Source organism: Petromyzon marinus, chromosome 39 (genome assembly GCF_048934315.1).
Source record: "Petromyzon marinus isolate PM22_M1 ecotype Great Lakes invasive population chromosome 39, UKy_Petmar_22M1.pri1.0, whole genome shotgun sequence".
Classification (NCBI taxonomy): Eukaryota; Metazoa; Chordata; class Hyperoartia; order Petromyzontiformes; family Petromyzontidae; genus Petromyzon; species Petromyzon marinus.
The window spans coordinates 10,959,631-10,977,417 of record NC_133705.1 but is presented as its reverse complement, the minus strand read 5'-3'; the positions used below and the strand labels follow the sequence as shown (position 1 = coordinate 10,977,417).

Below are 17,787 nucleotides of genomic sequence, written 5' to 3'. Positions count from 1 at the left end.
GTAGATGAGGTGCAGAGCGAGTGAAGTGCAGAGTGAGTTGATGAGGTGCAGAGTGAGCGAGTGGACGAGGTGCAGAGCGAGTGAAGTGATGAGGTGCAGAGCGAGTGGACGTAGGTGCAGCGCGAGTGTGTTGACGAGATTTAGATTGAGTGGGTTGACGAGGTGCAGAGCGAGTGAGGTGCACAGCAAGTGGACGAGGTGAAGAGCGAGTGAGTAGACGAGGTGCAGAGTGAGTAGACGAGGTGCAAAGTGAGTAGACGAGGTGCAGTGTGAGTTAATGAGGTGCAGAGCGAGTTAATGAGGTGCAGAGCGAGCGAGTGGGCGGGCTGCTGCACCGCCGTCAAGCCTTGCCTGAGCAAAGAGGATGCCGATGACGACGGCGAGCTGGTGCAGGGTGCCCAGGGCCCCTCGCAGCTCGGTGGGGGACAACTCCCCAATGTACATGGGGACCAGGCCCGTGGAGAGACCTGCACCACCACCACCACCAGAGCCACCACCACCACAGCCACCACCACCACAGCCACCACCATCAATATCTCCATCGCCACCACAGCCACCACCACTCCAGCCACCACCACCAATGTCAACACCACCACCATCAATATCTCTATCATATCACGGGACCTCCCTTTCCAGTATAAAAATATACCAATAGGTTGTACCCTTTCTGGCAATAAAACAGATGTTAAAATGTTGAAACACCAAACTGAAACCTCTTTCAAGGAATCATGCCTGCATGTTCACCACAAGTACATGTGGTTAAAGCAGATGTAGTGGGTTCACTGAGAGACACACACTAACTCAGGAGGCAACACGTTTATTCTATGGACCACAACGGGATAACTACATAAACCATGTCAGTACAGTCGGCACACTGCCTGACCCACTATGCCGAGCACGAAGACTGAGGACCGAAGGCCCAGTGGAAGACGCAACACGGAGGACTCCATTCCAGCAGACAGTCTCGACCCAGCCTCGGGACATCCCTTTAATGCCCCCCAGCGTGGCCTGGCTCCGCCCTCGGCCACGCCCCCTTTTGGAACCTACCGGAAGGTTCTGGGCCATACCCCACGTGTCCCTTCTGTCACCTTTGGCCCACATCCTTACCCTGTCCTGTCACGTGCCCTTGCCAGCCAACCGGGCTGCTACATCCTCAGATGCCCCCTCTCTGCCAGCCACCAGCACTACGCCCCCTACGGACATGTTCCATGACATTGCATGCCCTACTAGCAGAGAGGGCTACTACACTCACAGTTCCCCTCTCTATCAGTAACTGGCGGTAGGCGCCGTAGTGACCCATTTTATGTCACTACACAGACATGATCTCCATCACCATAACCACCAATGTCACGTCCACCACCACCACCAACATCATGACAATTACCACCTCCACCACCGACCTTAACTCCACCCTCACCACCCTCACTACCACTCACCACCGCCACTCACCGCAGTAGAGGCCCACGATGAGTCTGCCTGCGACGAGCGTCTCGTAGGAGGAGGCGGCCTTGGATATGGCCATGAGGGTCCCGCCCAGCAGCGCCAGCGCGTTGTTTGCCATGAGGCAGTTACGCCTGCAACACCACCATCACCACCACGACAATTACCACCACAATAATTACCACCACAACAACAATTACCGTAACAACAATTACCACCACAACAACAATTAACACCAACACAACAATTACCACCATAATAACAACAATTAGCGCAACCACCACCATTACAACAATTACCACCACAACAATTACCACAACAACAATTACCACAACAACAATTACCACCACAACAATTTTCCACAACTACAATTACCACCACCACCATCACCACAAGAACAATTACCACCACCATAACAACAATTACCACCACCGTAACATCGATAATTACCACCCGCACAAAAATAATTACCAGCGGGCGTTCGACACTTCACATGGCCTTAACGTGAACATAGCCTGGCACTAGCGCCGTGGTGACGTCATCGCCACTTTGTGACGAATGGCAGGCTGCTGTTCTTGTTGGTGAGGTGGTGAGTCGGCGAGGTGGTGAGGTGGTGAGAAGTGAGGTGGTAGTTGTTGAGAGTTGGTGAGAGTCGGCGAGGTGGTGAGGTGGTGAGAAGTGAGGTGGTAGTTGTTGAGAGTTGGTGAGAGTTGGTGAGGTGGTGAGGTGGTGAGAAGTGAAGTGGTAGTTGTTGAGAGTTGGTGAGAGTTGGTGAGGTGCTGGGCGAGTCAGGAAGGACGCCCCCACCTCACTATCCCCCCCACCCACCCCCAGTCACGCGGGAGTCACAAAGGTCACAGGGGTCGAGGGATGGCTCCTTATTGCTCAACCGTGTTACGTACACTGATTAATTGGCGATTGCTGCTTACTCAGAGAAGGAGTCGGAGGCGCTGCTGCTGAACCTGGAGCGTGCCACTTAAGAGGCGGAGACTTCCAATCAGCCCCAACCAAAACGAAGCCCCTGCCTGGGTGTGTTGTGTCATCAAAGACTGCACCCCACGCAACTCCCCATTGGCGATGGAGCAGTTGTGTGGAGAGTGGAGAGGTGTCCATACTCGGCCAGTGTGAAAACTTGATTTGAAGCTTTCGTGACTGCAGGAATTACTCTCTGGTTCTTTTGGTGAAGTCACGTAGAAAGAAAATGAATTAAATTGAATGCGACGTTTCGATTGCAACACAAGCAGTCGTCATCAGGTAGAACTAAATTTGAGAGAGAGACAAAACACAGACATGGAGACACACATACAGACAGACAAGCAGAGAGAGACAACACAGAGACACACAGAGACACACAACATAGACACACAGAGAGAGACAACACAGAGACACACAGAGAGAGACACAACATAGACACAGAGAGACACACAACATAGACACACAGAGAGAGACAACACATAGACACACAGAGAGAGACAACACAGAGACACACAGAGAGAGACACACAACATAGACACACAGAGACACACAACATAGACACACAGGGAGACACACAACATAGACACACAGAGAGAGACAACACAGAGACAAACAGAGAGAAACACACAACATGGACACACAGAGACCAAATGCCTCTCTAAGGCCACGACACAGATGCATTGGGTCTCTGCCTATCTTGTGTGTCTCTCTGTGTGTCTCTGTGTTGTCTCTCTCTGCGTGTCTGTCTGTATGTGTGTCTCCATGTCTTTGTTTTGTCTCTCTCTCAAATTTAATTCTACCTGATGGCCAGTGTGCTTATGACCAGCTCCGGATTGACAGCAGAGGTCTCACTCCGAATTAGTTGAGCGGCATTATCCTTTCATTGGCCGTGTGGAAGCTACGTGGTCTGTCGCTCCACACGAAGCTCCGGGTCTTCTCGGCCACAGTCATACCCACCCTGCTCTATGCTTGCGAAACGTGGAGCCCCCTAATTGAATATCTGCCCCGGTTAGAAACATTCGTGCTGGCCTGCTTACGATCCATCCTGGGTTTAAACAGACTGGATTTTGTGAGGAACTAATAAATCCTTGGAAGGCCTGGACACAGTCCAATCAGTGAGCGCCTCCGGCAGGCAAGGCAGCGTTGGCTGGGTCAGTTAGCCTGCATGCCCACCCACCGCATGCCCAAACAGCTTTTGTTTGGTCGGATAGAGGGAGATAAACGGGCGCGGCATGGGCTAGAGAAGAGATGGAGTGATGTGGTACAAGAGGATGTGGAGCTGAGTAGAGTTGCCGATAACTGGTACCAGCGGTGTCAAGATCGACCTCTATGGAGGAGGCTCGTGAAGGACGATGCCACTGGGCAGTTGGAGGCAGTCGCCCTCCAGCAACAACGGAGGGCAGAGGAGCGATGGCTTACAACAACGTAGCAAATCGGCACAGTAGGGGGCACAGGTGGTGCATAAGCCAGTCATCTCAGTGGGTTAACCTATAGCACCTGGGGTCTGTCCCGTGACCTCCTGCCAGCAGCGAACCTCAAAGTGCACCTAGCCTAGCACAGGTGGCGAGGTGACGTCGCCGCTACTTAGTGGCGAATGGTGGCTGCTGCTGCTGCTGTTGCTGTTGTTGTTGTAGTTGTACAGGGGTCATAGAGGTCACCACATTCCACGGGGCGGTAGGGGTTACCGCTCATGGGTCTCAGGACAGTAAAAATAAGCAGCAGAAGCCTCCTTCCCGCGTCTGTCACTCCACATTAAAAACAAATACATGTGTGCTGTGCATATATATATCATCCCAGCAGCCACACAGCCTTATGGGAGGCGCATCACTTCAGCGGGATTGGTTCAGTCCGGGTAAAAAAAACCCTGGACCGGTTTCGACACAACTAGGTCTCCTCGGCACAGCCAGGCTTCGCTCCAATCAATGCTGGTGAACTGCCAGAAGCAAGGGCTTCTAGATCAACGCAAAGTTGTACAATGCACAACTCAAAAGTTGCATAATGCACAGCTTAAGTGACTGCATATGAGACACTGAGTGCTGATGATTATCTGAACCCGTCCTGGGCCTCCCCTAGGTCAACTCGACCTCAAATGAGTACCTGGTGCGGTGTGTAAAAACATCCCTACTGGGGAGACAAAGGCGGCCGGTGCGTGGTGCTGGCCATCCATCCCCTTGTGTGCCGTGCCGGCCTTCACAGGTGCTACCTGCTAACAGCACTTGTCCCAACAGTCTGTTTAGATTACTTAGATTTGTTGGCTGTTATAAATTTACACATGATAAGCCACTTCGTTGAGCTATCATTTGTGGCCAGGTCGCTTCTGAAAAATAAGCTATATAGCTCAGTGGGCTTTGCCTGGTAAGAAAAAAAAATGTGTTTTTAGTGATTTCCCTACCTTCCCTGTCGTGTTTTGGTATTGTTTGTTTTTGTAACTTTCTCGCTGATGCCCCATACTGAACATGTGTGCAAAAAGAGATTTGCAGCTCATCGGATTCATCCCAAATGAAGATTCTGATTCCGTGAAGGCTATTAGGGGGTTGGGCGAGGCTCTTTGTGTTTTGGGTCTCGGGAATGTGCCACCTCAAGGTGGCACTGGGGAATGTGGTGGGACAGGGGCAGTGGGAGTGGGGGGGGTCGTGGTTGTGGTGGAATCACGTGGGGGTGGGGAATGGGTGGGGTTGTGTTCAGGGTAGGATCACGTGGGGGTGGGTAGTGGGTGGGGTGGTGTTCATGGTGGAATCACGTGGGGCGTGGCAGTGGGTGGGGTTGTGTTCAGGGTCGGATCACGTGGGGGTGGGTGGGGTGGTAGAGGCCGACCGAAATTCGGTTTCGATTTCAGCGCCGAAAGTTGGCAAATGCTTTCGGCATCGTTTCTGTTTCGGCCGAAGCCAACAAGTTTACTTTCGGTTTTATTTCGGTTTCGGCCGAAAGTAAATTTTTAACTTTCGGTCCGGTTTCGTTTTCGGCGGAAACCAGAAATTCAGTTTCGGTCGGCCTCTAGTTCAGGGTAGAATCACGTGGGGGGTGGGAGTGGGTGGGATGGTGTTCAGGGTAAAATCACGTGGGGGTGGGAGTGGGTGGAGTGGTGTTGAGGGTGGGATCACGTGGGGGTGGGAGTGGGTGGGGTGGTGTTGAGGGTGGGATCACGTGGGGGTGGGAGTGGGTGGGGTGGTGTTGAGGGTGGGATCACGTGGGGGTGGGAGTGGGTGGGGTGGTGTTGAGGGTGGGATCACGTGGGAGTGGGAGTGGGTGGGGTGGTGTTGAGGGTGGGATCACGTGGGGGTGGGAGTGGGTGGGGTGGTGTTGAGGGTGGGATCACGTGGGGGTGGGAGTGGGTGGGGTGGTGTTGAGGGTGGGATCACGTGGGGTGGGGGGGGTTCTCGACATGGAGTTAATTTCAGCCGGTTGGGTGTGCCACAGGATAAAAATGTCAGTGCCGTACCCGGCACACCACATCCAGTATGCGTCTTGCTCTGTGCTGTGGCTGCCGCTACTACTACTGCTGGTCGCGTGCCACCTACTCCCGTCCTACCAGTCACCTGCTGAGTGTGTAGCTGAGTCACCTGTAGCTGAGTCACCTGCTGTGTGTGTAGCTGAGTCACCTGTAGCTGAGTCACCTGTAGCTGAGTCACCTGCTGAGTGTGTAGCTGAGTCACCTGTAGCTGATTCACCTGCTGTGTGTGTAGCTGAGTCACCTGTAGCTGAGTCATCTGTAGCTGAGTCACCTGCTGAGTGTGTAGCTGAGTCACCTGCTGAGTGTGTAGCTGAGTCACCTGTAGCTGAGTCACCTGTAGCTGAGTCACCTGTAGCTGAGTCACCTGCTGTGTGTGTAGCTGAGTCACCTGCTGTGTGTGTAGCTGAGTCACCTGTAGCTGAGTCACCTGCTGTGTGTGTAGCTGAGTCACCTGTAGCTGAGTGTGTAGCTGAGTCACCTGTAGCTGAGTCACCTGCTGAGTGTGTAGCTGAGTCACCTGTAGCTGAGTGTGTAGCTGAGTCACCTGTAGCTGAGTCACCTGCTGTGTGTGTAGCTGAGTCACCTGTAGCTGAGTCTGTAGCTGAGTCACCTGTAGCTGAGTCACCTGTAGCTGAGTGTGTAGCTGAGTCACCTGTAGCTGAGTGTGTGTAGCTGAGTCACCTGCTGTATTTGGAGGTGAGCGCCCCCACCATGAGGGCGCTCACCATGCCCCCCACAGCGAAGATGGCGACAGAGAGGGCCCAGACCGCGGTGAGCGAGGAGGGAGGCATGGCCACGCCATGGCGACCCAACCACGTGGCATTGTAGAACCTGCGGATGATCTGCAACACGCGCAGAGCCACGCGCACAATGACACAAACATCACCCGTGTAGCCTTAACAGCCTCTAGGGGCAAGTGCTGTTAGCGAGCGCCTACAAAGGCCGAAATGGCACACGAGGGGGTGGGTGGCCAGCAACACGCCCGACCGCCTTTGTCTCACCAGTGGCGATGTTTACTACACACCGCACCAGGTACGCATTTGAGGCCGAGTCAACCTAGGTGAGGCCCGGGATCGGTTCAGAAAATCGTGACTGGTGTTGGCCGTGAGCGGAAATCGAACCCGTGTCGCCGGGTTCAGAGCACAGCGCGCTAACCGCTACACTACCGCTCCCCACAGTGACACACACAGTGACACACACAGTGATACAACAACAACCGCCATTCGCGGTGACGTCACCACGACGCTTGTGCCAGGACATGTGCACCTTGAGGCCACGTGAAGTTTCGAACGCCCGCTGGCAGGTGGTCACGGGGCAGACCCAGGTGCCACGGGTTGACTGACTGAGATGACTGGCTGATGCACCACCTGTGCCCCCTACTGTGCCAATCTGCTGTGCTTTAGCCACCCGGCGCTCCGCTCGTTGTTGTGAGCATCGCTCCTCCGCCCTCCTTTGTTGTTGGAGGGCGACTGCCTCCAACTGCCCAGTAGCATCCTTCACGAGCCTCCTCCACAGAGGCCGATCTTGACACCGCTGGTACCAGTCATCGGCAAGTCCACTCAGCTCACGTCCTCCTGTACCACATCACTCCATCTCTTCTCTAGCCCGTGCCGCGCCCGTTTAGCCCCCTCGATCCGGCCGGAGGGACCTTGACCAGATCTTTCAAGGATTTGTGAGCTCCTCACACAATCCAGTCTGTTTAAACCCAGGATGGATCGTAGGCAGGCCAACCTAAATGTGTTTAACCGGCGAAGATGTTCCATTAGGTGGGTTCACGTTTCGCAAGCGTAGAGAAGGGAGGGAATGACCGTGGCCGAGAAGACCTGAAGCTTAGTGCGGAGAGACAGACCAGGCAGCTTCCACACAGCGTTACGCAACCGATGAAAATATATTGCCGCTCGACTGATTCGGAGAGAGACCTCTGCTGTTAAACTGGAGCCGGTCATAAGCACACTGCCCAGGTATGGGAAACTCTCCACTCTCTCCACAACTGCCCCATCACCGATTGGGAGTTGTGGGGGTGGAGTGTCCGATGGTACAAAGTACCCAGGCAGGTGCTTAGTTTTGGTGGGGCTGATGGTGGCACGCTCCAGTCTCAGCAGCAGCGTCTCCAACTCCTCCTCTGAATGAGCAGCTATTACCAAATTATCCGCATACATAACGTGGTTGAGCAATAGGGAGCCATCCCTTGACCGCACCCGGGCATCGATCAACCTCCCATTATATCTGTACCCAAAGGAGATTCCCCCGGTACAGCTATTGAAGGCTTCACAAACTACGTGGTCAAAATAGATGTTAAATAATGTGGGAGCCAGAGGACATCCCTGTCGCACCCCAAGGTGTACAGTTAATGGCTCTGACTCCCGGCCACGTAATTTTACCCGGGCCCGCTCACCATCATGAAGGTCCTTAATGATCGTGAGCAGAGGGTCAGGGACTCTAAAAGCACGAAGAACAACCCAGAGCCCAGGCCCACTGATGGTATTATAGGCCTTGAACAGGTCAATAAAGCAGAGATGTAGGTCTTGTTGGAATTCCCTATACCTCTGCTGTAGCAGACGGATAAAAAATATGGCATCTGTGCAGGAGCGCGCTTTCCTGAAACCGCATTGGGGCTCCGCAAGCCTCTCCTCAGCGTGCCTGGCAAGGCGATGTTGAATAATCCTTGCCAGGACCTTTCCCGGCACGCTGAGGAGTGAGATGCCCCTGTAGTTGTTACAGTCTGTGCGGTCCTCCTTCTTAGAGAGGGGGACCACCAGGGCATCCTTCCAATCCTGCAGAACCCGTCCAGTGGTCCAGACTGTTGTTATGATGTCATATAGGGCAGTCTGTGCACAAACGCCACCCTCCCTCAGCATTTCGCTTGGGAGATCATCTCTGCCCGCTGCCTTTCCTGGTCTCAGACTCCGGATCGCCTTCAGTACTTCCTCAACAGATGGTACTTCAGCCAGCCACTCACAGGGGGTGAGTTCTTCCGATATTTGAGGCACCGCAGCCTCAGCAGGGTCATCCTCACTTTGTGCCACGATGTTTTCCTGGCTGAGGGATTTTACCTCCCCAAATGACCTCACAGAAATGTTCAGCAAATCTGCAAACCTGTTCCTGGGGGTCGGAGATTGGATCACCGTTTTTTCCCCTAATGATGGTAATAGGTGTGGCGCTGCAGGTTACTTTTTTGATGGAGTTAAATATAGATTTGTGATCGCGGGCCACTGAGGCAGACTCAATCTCCTCAGCAACCCGTGACCACCACCCATCCTTGCAGCGCCTCACGGCTCTACGAACCGCCCAGCGAAGGCTGCGGTAAGCCTCCTCATTCTCTGACGTGGGATTCTGTGGCCAATGACAGTGGGCCTGTCGCTTTTTCTCAACCATCCTGAACACCTCCTCTGTCAGCTAGGGTCTCTGGGGAGGTCTGAACCGCGTACCCAAAGCAGCCATTGCAGCTGCATGAGTCACAGTCCTAAACCTCGCCCATTTACCCTCGATCTCAGGAGGAGTGGGAGACGATGCCATTCCCAGCCACAAGCGATGATGAAATTCTAGCTTGAAACTTTCATCAGATAGCTGAGACCAGGCCACTTTAGGTTGGAATGGGGTCCTGGGTGTACACCCACCACCGGAGTGGAAGAATGTCAGGCGCATCTTACAGATGACTAGTCGATGGTCAGAGGGCAGATCAGCTCCACGGTAGATCCTGGTGTCAAAGACATGGGCTCGCATCCGCTGGTCCATCATTATGTAGTCCAGCAGATGTTCTTGCTTGGACCCGGCATGCATCCATGATGTTGTGTGGATGCGCCGATGCCGGAACAGCGTTTTGGTAATTACAAGCCCATGGGCTGCCCAAAAATCTAGCAGCCTCCTACCGTTGTTATTGAGCTGATCTGGCCCATGCCCTCCAATCACTCCAGACGAGGTGTCAGCATCATGACCAACTCGGGCATTGAAGTCACCCAACATGATGGCTCTATCCCGAGGTGCCACTTTAGCCAGCACCTGTGACAGGAGGTCATAGAAGGCATCTGACTCATTGGCTTTGCCTGCATCCCTCCACGGATGTTCGTCTTCGGTGGGGGCATAAGTAACCACGACCACCACTTCTCACCTCCGGTTGATGGGAAGGCGAGCCCAAAGTAGCCTGGGGCTTACAGCTTCCCACACCTCACTGCCACGCTCCCACACCCCCTTCATTCTTTTGTTCAAAAGACGAGCCACACCCTGTTGTTTGGCAGTCTGCTGCCCCGAGTAGAGGACTGTCCACCCCTCATGGTGGCAGGAGCCAGAACCGGTCCACTGGACCTCCTGAATGCCACAGAGATCCAAGCCCTACCGGTCCAGCTCCCGATAGAGGAGTGGCAGCCTCTACTCCGCAGTGAGCGTTCGAACATTCCACGTGGCCATCCGTAGTGGCTTTTCGTTGTGACGCACACAGTGACACACACACAGTGACATACACACACAGTGATACACACAGTGATACACAAACTATGACGCACACAGTGACACACACAAAGATAAAGACAAAGATCCCCCGTATAGCCTTAACAGACTGTAGGGGCAAGTGCTGTTAGCGAGCACCTCAGTGACACACACACAGTGACACACACACAGTGACACACACAGTGATACACACACTATGACGCACACAGTGACACACACACAGTGACGCACACAGTAACACACACAGTGATACACACACAGTGACGCACACAGTGACACACACACTATGACGCACACAGTGACACACACACACAGTGACGCACACAGTGACACACACAGTGACACACAGACACAGTGATACATACACTATGACGCACACAGTGACACACAGACACAGACACTCCACGTCACTCTATAGAACCTCCAGATGATCTGACAGTGATGACGATGATGATGACGATGGTGAGGTTAATGATGACGCTGATGATGACGTTGATGATGACGATGGTGATGATGCTGATGATGACGATGGTGAGGTTGATGACAAAGATGATGGTGACGTTGATGATGACGATGGTGAGGTTAATGGTGACGATGATAAGGTTCATTATGACGATGATAACGAAGATGATGACGATGGTGAGGTTGATAATGACGATGGTGATGACGTTGATGATGACGATGGTGAGGTTGATGATGGCGATGGTGAGGTTAATGATGACGATGGTGATAATGATGACGTTGATGATGATAATGACGATGGTGAGGTTGACGATGACGATGGTGAGGTTGATAATGACGATTGTGATGACGTTGATGATGACGATGGTGAGGATGATCGTGACAACGATGACATTGATGACGTTGATGATGATCACAATAGTAATGACGTTGATTGTAATGATGCTGACGACGATGACGATCGTGATGATGATGATGCTGATATTGATGATGACAATGGTGATGACTTTGATGATGCTGATGATGACGGTGGTGAGGTTGATGACAAAGATGATGATGACGATGGTGACGATGATGACGATGTCCTGCCCACCTGCTCGGGAGCGTTCGTCACGCCGATGTTGTAGCCGAACTCAAAGGAACTGAGCACGGCGGCGCACACGGAGACCAGCAGCGGCGCCGTCAGCTGCTGCTCGCCATAAACAACAACAACAACATCAGCAACATTATCAACAACATTACAACATCATGAACAACATTATGAACATCTACACCAACATCAACAACAACATCCTCAACATCGACAACATCATCATAACATCATCATACCAACATCATCATCAGCATAAAAACATCATCATCATAACAAAATCATCATAACAACATCATCATAATCATAACAATATCATCATCATACCAACATCATTATAACATCATCATCAACAATATAACCGACAACATCATCATCATAACAACATCATCATCATAACATCATCATCATCATAACATCATCATCAACAATATAACCGACAACAACATCATCATAACAACATCATCATCATCATAACATCATCATCATAACAGCATCATCATCATAACAACATCATCATATCATCATCAACAATATAACCGACAACAACATCATCATCATCATAACATCATCATAACAACATCATCATCATCATAACAACATCATCATCATCATAACAACATCATCATCATCATCATAACAACATCATCATCATAACAACATCATCATAACAACATCATCATCATAACAACATCATCATCATAACAACATCATCATCATCATAACAACATCATCATCATCATAACAACATCATCACCAGCGGCGCTCGCCAGGCCTGCGCTACGCACCAGGAGCCCGTCGCGAAGTCACGAGGGTGAAGCTCTTCAGAGAGACAAAATGCAAAGTCGAAGTCGAACCAGCCGACGACGTCCAGGACACGGTTCGGACAATCGCCACCACTGTTGGTGACCGTGAGCGGGGACTCGAACTCGGTTCGCCGGGTCGCCGGCACAGCGCGCTAACCGCTACACCACCGCTCCACGAAAGACAAAGAGCCCCCGTATAGCCTGTGACAGACCGTTGTGGCAAGTGCTGTTAGCGAGTAGCACCACCCACGAAGGCCAGAACGGCACACGAGGGGGTGGGTGGCCAGCACCACGCCCGGCCGCCTTTGTCTCCCCAGGTGCCACCACCGGTTATCTGAACCGGTCCTGAGCCTCCCCTAGGTCGACTCAGCCTCAAATGAGAACACTGGTGCGGGTGTGTAAACATCGCCACTGGGGAGACAAAGGCGGCCGGGCGTGGTGTTGTCCACCCACCCCCTCGTGTGCCGTACTGGCTCGCTAACAGCACTTGGCCCAACATTCTTGTAAGGCTACACGTGGGGGTCTTTGTCTTTGTGTATCTGTTTCGAGCAAAGCAACAAAAAAATTCCCCCACCCCCCACCCCCCAAATGAATAAATAAATAAAAGATGACTTCTGTAGCTGAATAATATTATCTGTGAAAACGAGAGAATCATTCTGCAAGCGTCGCACCTTCAGGGAGGTGAGGCACGGGGGCCCCCTTCACCCCCCGTGGTGCGGATGAAAGGGTGAGCCCCAAGAGCAGATGGGATTCCTTATTTTTCGTTGTTATTATTGTCGTCATCGTCGGTTGTTGCTGTTGTTGTTATTATTATTCTCAACGTCATCCCGCCTTCCTTGGCGTAGGGAAAGCCCTCGCAGTGTCTCGAGGCTTTGTTTACAGGAGGGTCCTGCCAGATTTGTGTTTTCCTCGCTGCCGTGCGATCAATCGCGGCTGCGGCGGCTTGGAGATGTTGACTACCTCGCCTCGTGTACAGGAGGTCGTGGGTTCGATCCTTACCCTGACGATGCCTGCTGCTGTATATTTGGAGTTTGCGTGTCTCTCTCTCTCTCTCATCATCGTCACGGTGGCCAGGAGATGTTAACTACCTCGCCTGGTGTACAGGAGGTCGTGGGTTCGATCCTTACCCTGACGATGCCTGCTGCTGTATATTTGGAGTTTGCGTCTCTATCTCATCATCGTCACGGTGGCCAGGAGATGTTAACTACCTCTCCTGGTGTACAGGAGGTCGTGGGTTCGATCCTGACCCTAACGCCCGCTGCTGCTGTATATTTGGAGTTTGCTGTTTCCTTCTCCCCGTGGTCGCGTGGATTTTTCTGCGGGTCCTCCGGTTTTTTGCTCCACATTTCGAATCAACATCACGCGTTTAGAGTCTTTGGCTGATATAAATGTCCACGTGATGATAAGCTCACTTCGTTGAGCTATAGTTTGTGATGGCCAGGTCGCTTCTGAAAAAGAGCTACGTATCTCAGTGGGGTCCTTACCTGGTGAAATAAATAAATAAATATATAGTTCAGTTAGGAGTGATTTGCAGGAATTTGTTTTGTCCAGCATTGGCATGCGCTTTTGGTCGATATGCGGTTACACTACGCGTGGGTTCAGCTAACAAACTGTAGGGGCAAATACTGTTAGCGAGGCCGACACAACCTTCATAGGTTCGTAGCGCAGCACACTAACCACTTCACTACCGCTACACTACACACACTCACTACACACTCACACACTCACTCACACACTCACGCACACACTCACGCAACAATAACAACAACCGCCATTCGCCACTAAGTGTCGGTGACGTCACCACGACGCTTGTGCCAGGCTATGTGCACGTCGAGGCCACGTGAAGTTTCGAACGCCCGCTGGCAGGAGGTCACGGGGCAGACCCAGGTGCAACGGGTCGACTGACTAAGATGACTGAGATGACTGGCTGATGCACCACCTGTGCCCCCTACTGTGCCAGCTTGCTGTGCTTTAGCCACCCGGCGCTCCGCTCGTTGTTGTGAGCATCGCTCCTCCCCCCTCCAATGTTTTTGGAGGGCGACTGCCTCCAACTGCCCAGTAGCGTCCTTCACGAGCCTCCTCCACAAAGGCCGATTTAGACACCGCTGGTACCAGTCATCGGCAAGTCCACTCAGCTCCACATGCTCTTGTACTACATCACTCCATCTCTTCTCTAGCCCGTGCCGCGCCCATTTAGCCCCCTCGATCCGGCTGAACAAAAGGTTATGTGTTTCCCCTCTCTCGTAAATTTAGCTCTTCTGTACCTGATGATGGCTGCTTGTGTTTCAACCGAAACATCGTACGCTATTATGTTATTTTATTATTTTTTATTTATACGTGACTTTACCGAAAGAACCAAAGATGAACAAAAGCTGTTTAGGCATGCGGTGGCTGGGCATGTGGGCTACATGACCCAGCCAACACAGCCTTGCCTGCCGGAGGAGCTCATTGATGGGACTTTTTTCAAATCTTTTAAGGATATGTGAGCTCCTCACACAATGCAGCCTGGTTAAACCCAAGATGGAACGTAGGCAGGCCAGCCTAAACGTTTCTAACCGGCGAAGATGTTCCATTAGGAGGGTCCACGTTTCGCAAGCGTAGAGAAGGGAGGGAATGACTGTGGCCTAGAAGACCCGAAGCTTCGTGCGGAGCGACAGACCAGGTAGCTTCCACACAGCCTTACGCAACCAATCAAAAGATAATGCCGCTCGACTGATTCGGAGTGAGACCTCTGTTGCCCACGATGTTTTCCAGGCTGAGGGAGTTCCCCTCCCACAGGACCTGACAGAAATACTCAGCAAATCTGCAAACCTGTTCCTGAGGGTCGGAGATTGTATCAGTGTTCTTTCCCCTAATGATGGTAATAGGTGTGGTGCTACAGGTCACTTTTTTGATGGAATTAAAGAGCGAATTGTGATCGCGGGCCATTGAGGCAGACTCCATCTCCTCAGCAACCTGTGACCACCACCCATCCTTGCAGTGCCTCACGTCTCTTCCAACCTCCGAGCGAAGGCTTTGGTAAGCCTCCTCATTCTTTGACGTGGGATGCTGTAGACGGTGAGAGTGGGGCTCTCACTTTTTCTCCACCAGCTTGAACACCTCCTCTGTTAGCCAGGGTCTCTGTGGAGGTCTAGACATGTACCCAAGGCAGCCATTGCAGCTGCATGAGCCACAGTCATAAACCTCGCCCATTTCCCCTCGACATCAAGAGGAGTGGGGGACGATGCCAACCCCAGCTGCAAGCGATGATGAAATTCTCGCTTCCAACTTTCATCAGCTAGCTGTGACCATGCCACTATGGGTTTGAATGGGGTCCTGGTTATACACCCACCACCGGAATGGAAGAATGGCAGGCGCATCTTACAGATGACAAGTCGATGGTCAGTGGGCAGATCAGCTCCACGATAGGTCCTGGTGTCAAGGACATGGGCCCGCATCCACTGTTCCATCACTATGTAGTTCAGTAGATGTTCTTGCTTGGACCTGGCATGCATCCATGATGTTGTGTGGATGTGCCGGTGCTGGAACAGCGTGTTGGTAATTACAAGCCCATGGGCTGCACAAAAAAACTTGTAGCCTCCTTCCGTTGTTATTGAGCTGATCTGGCCCAAGTCTTTCAATCACTCCAGAGCAGGTGCTAGCATCATGACCAACTTGGGTATTGAAGTCACCCAACAAGATGACTCTATCCCGAGGGGCCCCTTTAGCCAGCACGTGTGATAGGAGGTCATAGAAGACATCTGACTCATCGGCCTTGCCTGCATCCCTCCACGGATGCTCGTCCTCGGTGGGGGCATACGTAACCAGGACCATCACTCCTCGCCTTCTTTTGTTGAGAAGAAGAGCACTCTCTGTTGTTTGGCAGTCTCCTGCCCCGAGTAGAGGACTGTCCACCCCTCATTGTGGCAGGAGCCAGAGCCGGTCCACCGGACCTCCTGAACACCACAGAAATCCAGGCGGTACCCGTCCAGCTCCCGAAAGAGGAGTGCAGCCTCTCCTCCGCAGTGCGCGTTCGAACATTCCACGTGGCCATCCGAAGTGTCTTTGTGTTAATTATTTCTGCTCATGTGTCTGTATATGTGTCTCCGGTTCTGTGTCTTATCTCTCTCTTAAATCTAGCAATCTTTAGAAGAACGTAATCAACCAGGTAGGGTCTTGACTGTTATGTTAGCCGACTATCTGCGCTGTATTCCATTATATTTCTAAGTTTACTAGGTTTGTTTCTCTTCCAGTTGTACCTGCATGATGATTGCTCGCGTTGCAATCGAAACGTCGTATGATATTAAGTAATTTGTTATTTTTTATTTCTACGTTACTTTACCGAAAGAACCAAATAAAAATTCCTGCCGTCACAAAGCGCCAAATCAAGTATGAAAAATGGCTCTTTGTTGTTTGTGGAGGAGCCCCGAGGGTAAGGATTCAGTCTCCTGGCTCCACCAATTGGGGTTTGGCCAGGAGGCGTCATAGACGCCTGTCCCCCCGGGGCAGTTTAGTGGTAGTTAATCACACACTCACTCACGCACACATACACACTCACTGACACACTCACTCACACACACTCAAAAAACAAATAACAATGTAGCCTGTAACAGACTGTAGGGGCAAGTGCTGTTAGCGAGCACCTATGAAGACCAGAACGGTGCACGAGGGGGTGGGTGGCCGCACTACACCCGGCCGTCTTTGTCTCTCCAGTGGCGATGTTTACACATCGCACCAGGTACTCATTTGAGGCTGAGTCAACTTAGGGGAGGCCCAGGACCGGTTCAGATAATCGTCACTAGTCTTGGCCGTGAGCGGAAATCGAACTCGGGTCTTCGGGTTCGTAGCGCAGCGCGCTAACCACTACACCACCGCTCCCCACACACACACTCACTGACACACACTCACTGACACACACTCACTGACACACTCACTCACTGATACACTCACTCACTGACGCACACTCACTGACACACACTCACTCACTGACACACTCACTCACTGACACACTCACTCACGCACACTCTGCAGAACAGGGGGGAAGGAAGGACGTACAACAAGTGCACGCAAAAACTGCGCGCCGAGTTCGGGAATCGAACCCAGGCCCGTGTGGCCACCTCAAAGAAGTGGGACCAGCTGTTGAAACAACTCTCGTGGTGGGTAGCGGTTGGTGGAGGAGAGGTGGCAGGGGGGAACGGAGCCCGTTTATCAAATATTTCTACAAAGATGAAACGCCTTCGATCGTGGAATTCTGGGGGGGGGGGGGGGGTGTTGACTCAGCCCATTATCATCACCATCATCCCTCCGGGGTCGATACACAATGAGTATAAATAATCATCATTACGAGCATCATTAATTAAATTAACATGATTTACATGTAATCTATGAACTCAACAATTATTTGGATTTAAGCTATTTTTGTTATTTTACCAGTAAAGGCACCGCTGGACTATGTAGTTCTTTTCCTTTTAGAAGCGAGTTGGCCACAAATGACAGCGCAACGAAAGTGGATTATCGTTTTGTGTAAATCTATGGCAATAGCCAAATACTCTGAACGCGTGATGTTGTTGATTCTAAATGTGGAGGGGGAAAAACCGGGAGACCCGGAGAAAAATCCACGCGACCACGGAGGGAGAGAGGGA

General features: G+C 51.9%; 1 protein-coding gene across 1 annotated transcript in view; it reads right to left on the bottom strand.

Annotated features, from left to right (window-relative positions):
- The window catches only part of LOC116950492 (solute carrier family 2, facilitated glucose transporter member 1-like), a 47,047-nt gene that overhangs the window by 20,257 nt on the left and 9,003 nt on the right, over window positions 1-17,787 (bottom strand). The window contains exons 2-5 of the mRNA XM_032968289.2: window positions 11,364-11,459; window positions 6,548-6,708; window positions 1,450-1,574; window positions 352-467 (exon numbers count right to left, since the gene is read on the bottom strand). Coding sequence (XP_032824180.1) covers window positions 352-467; window positions 1,450-1,574; window positions 6,548-6,708; window positions 11,364-11,459 — 498 coding nt within the window. The remainder of the gene's footprint in view (window positions 1-351; window positions 468-1,449; window positions 1,575-6,547; window positions 6,709-11,363; window positions 11,460-17,787) is intronic.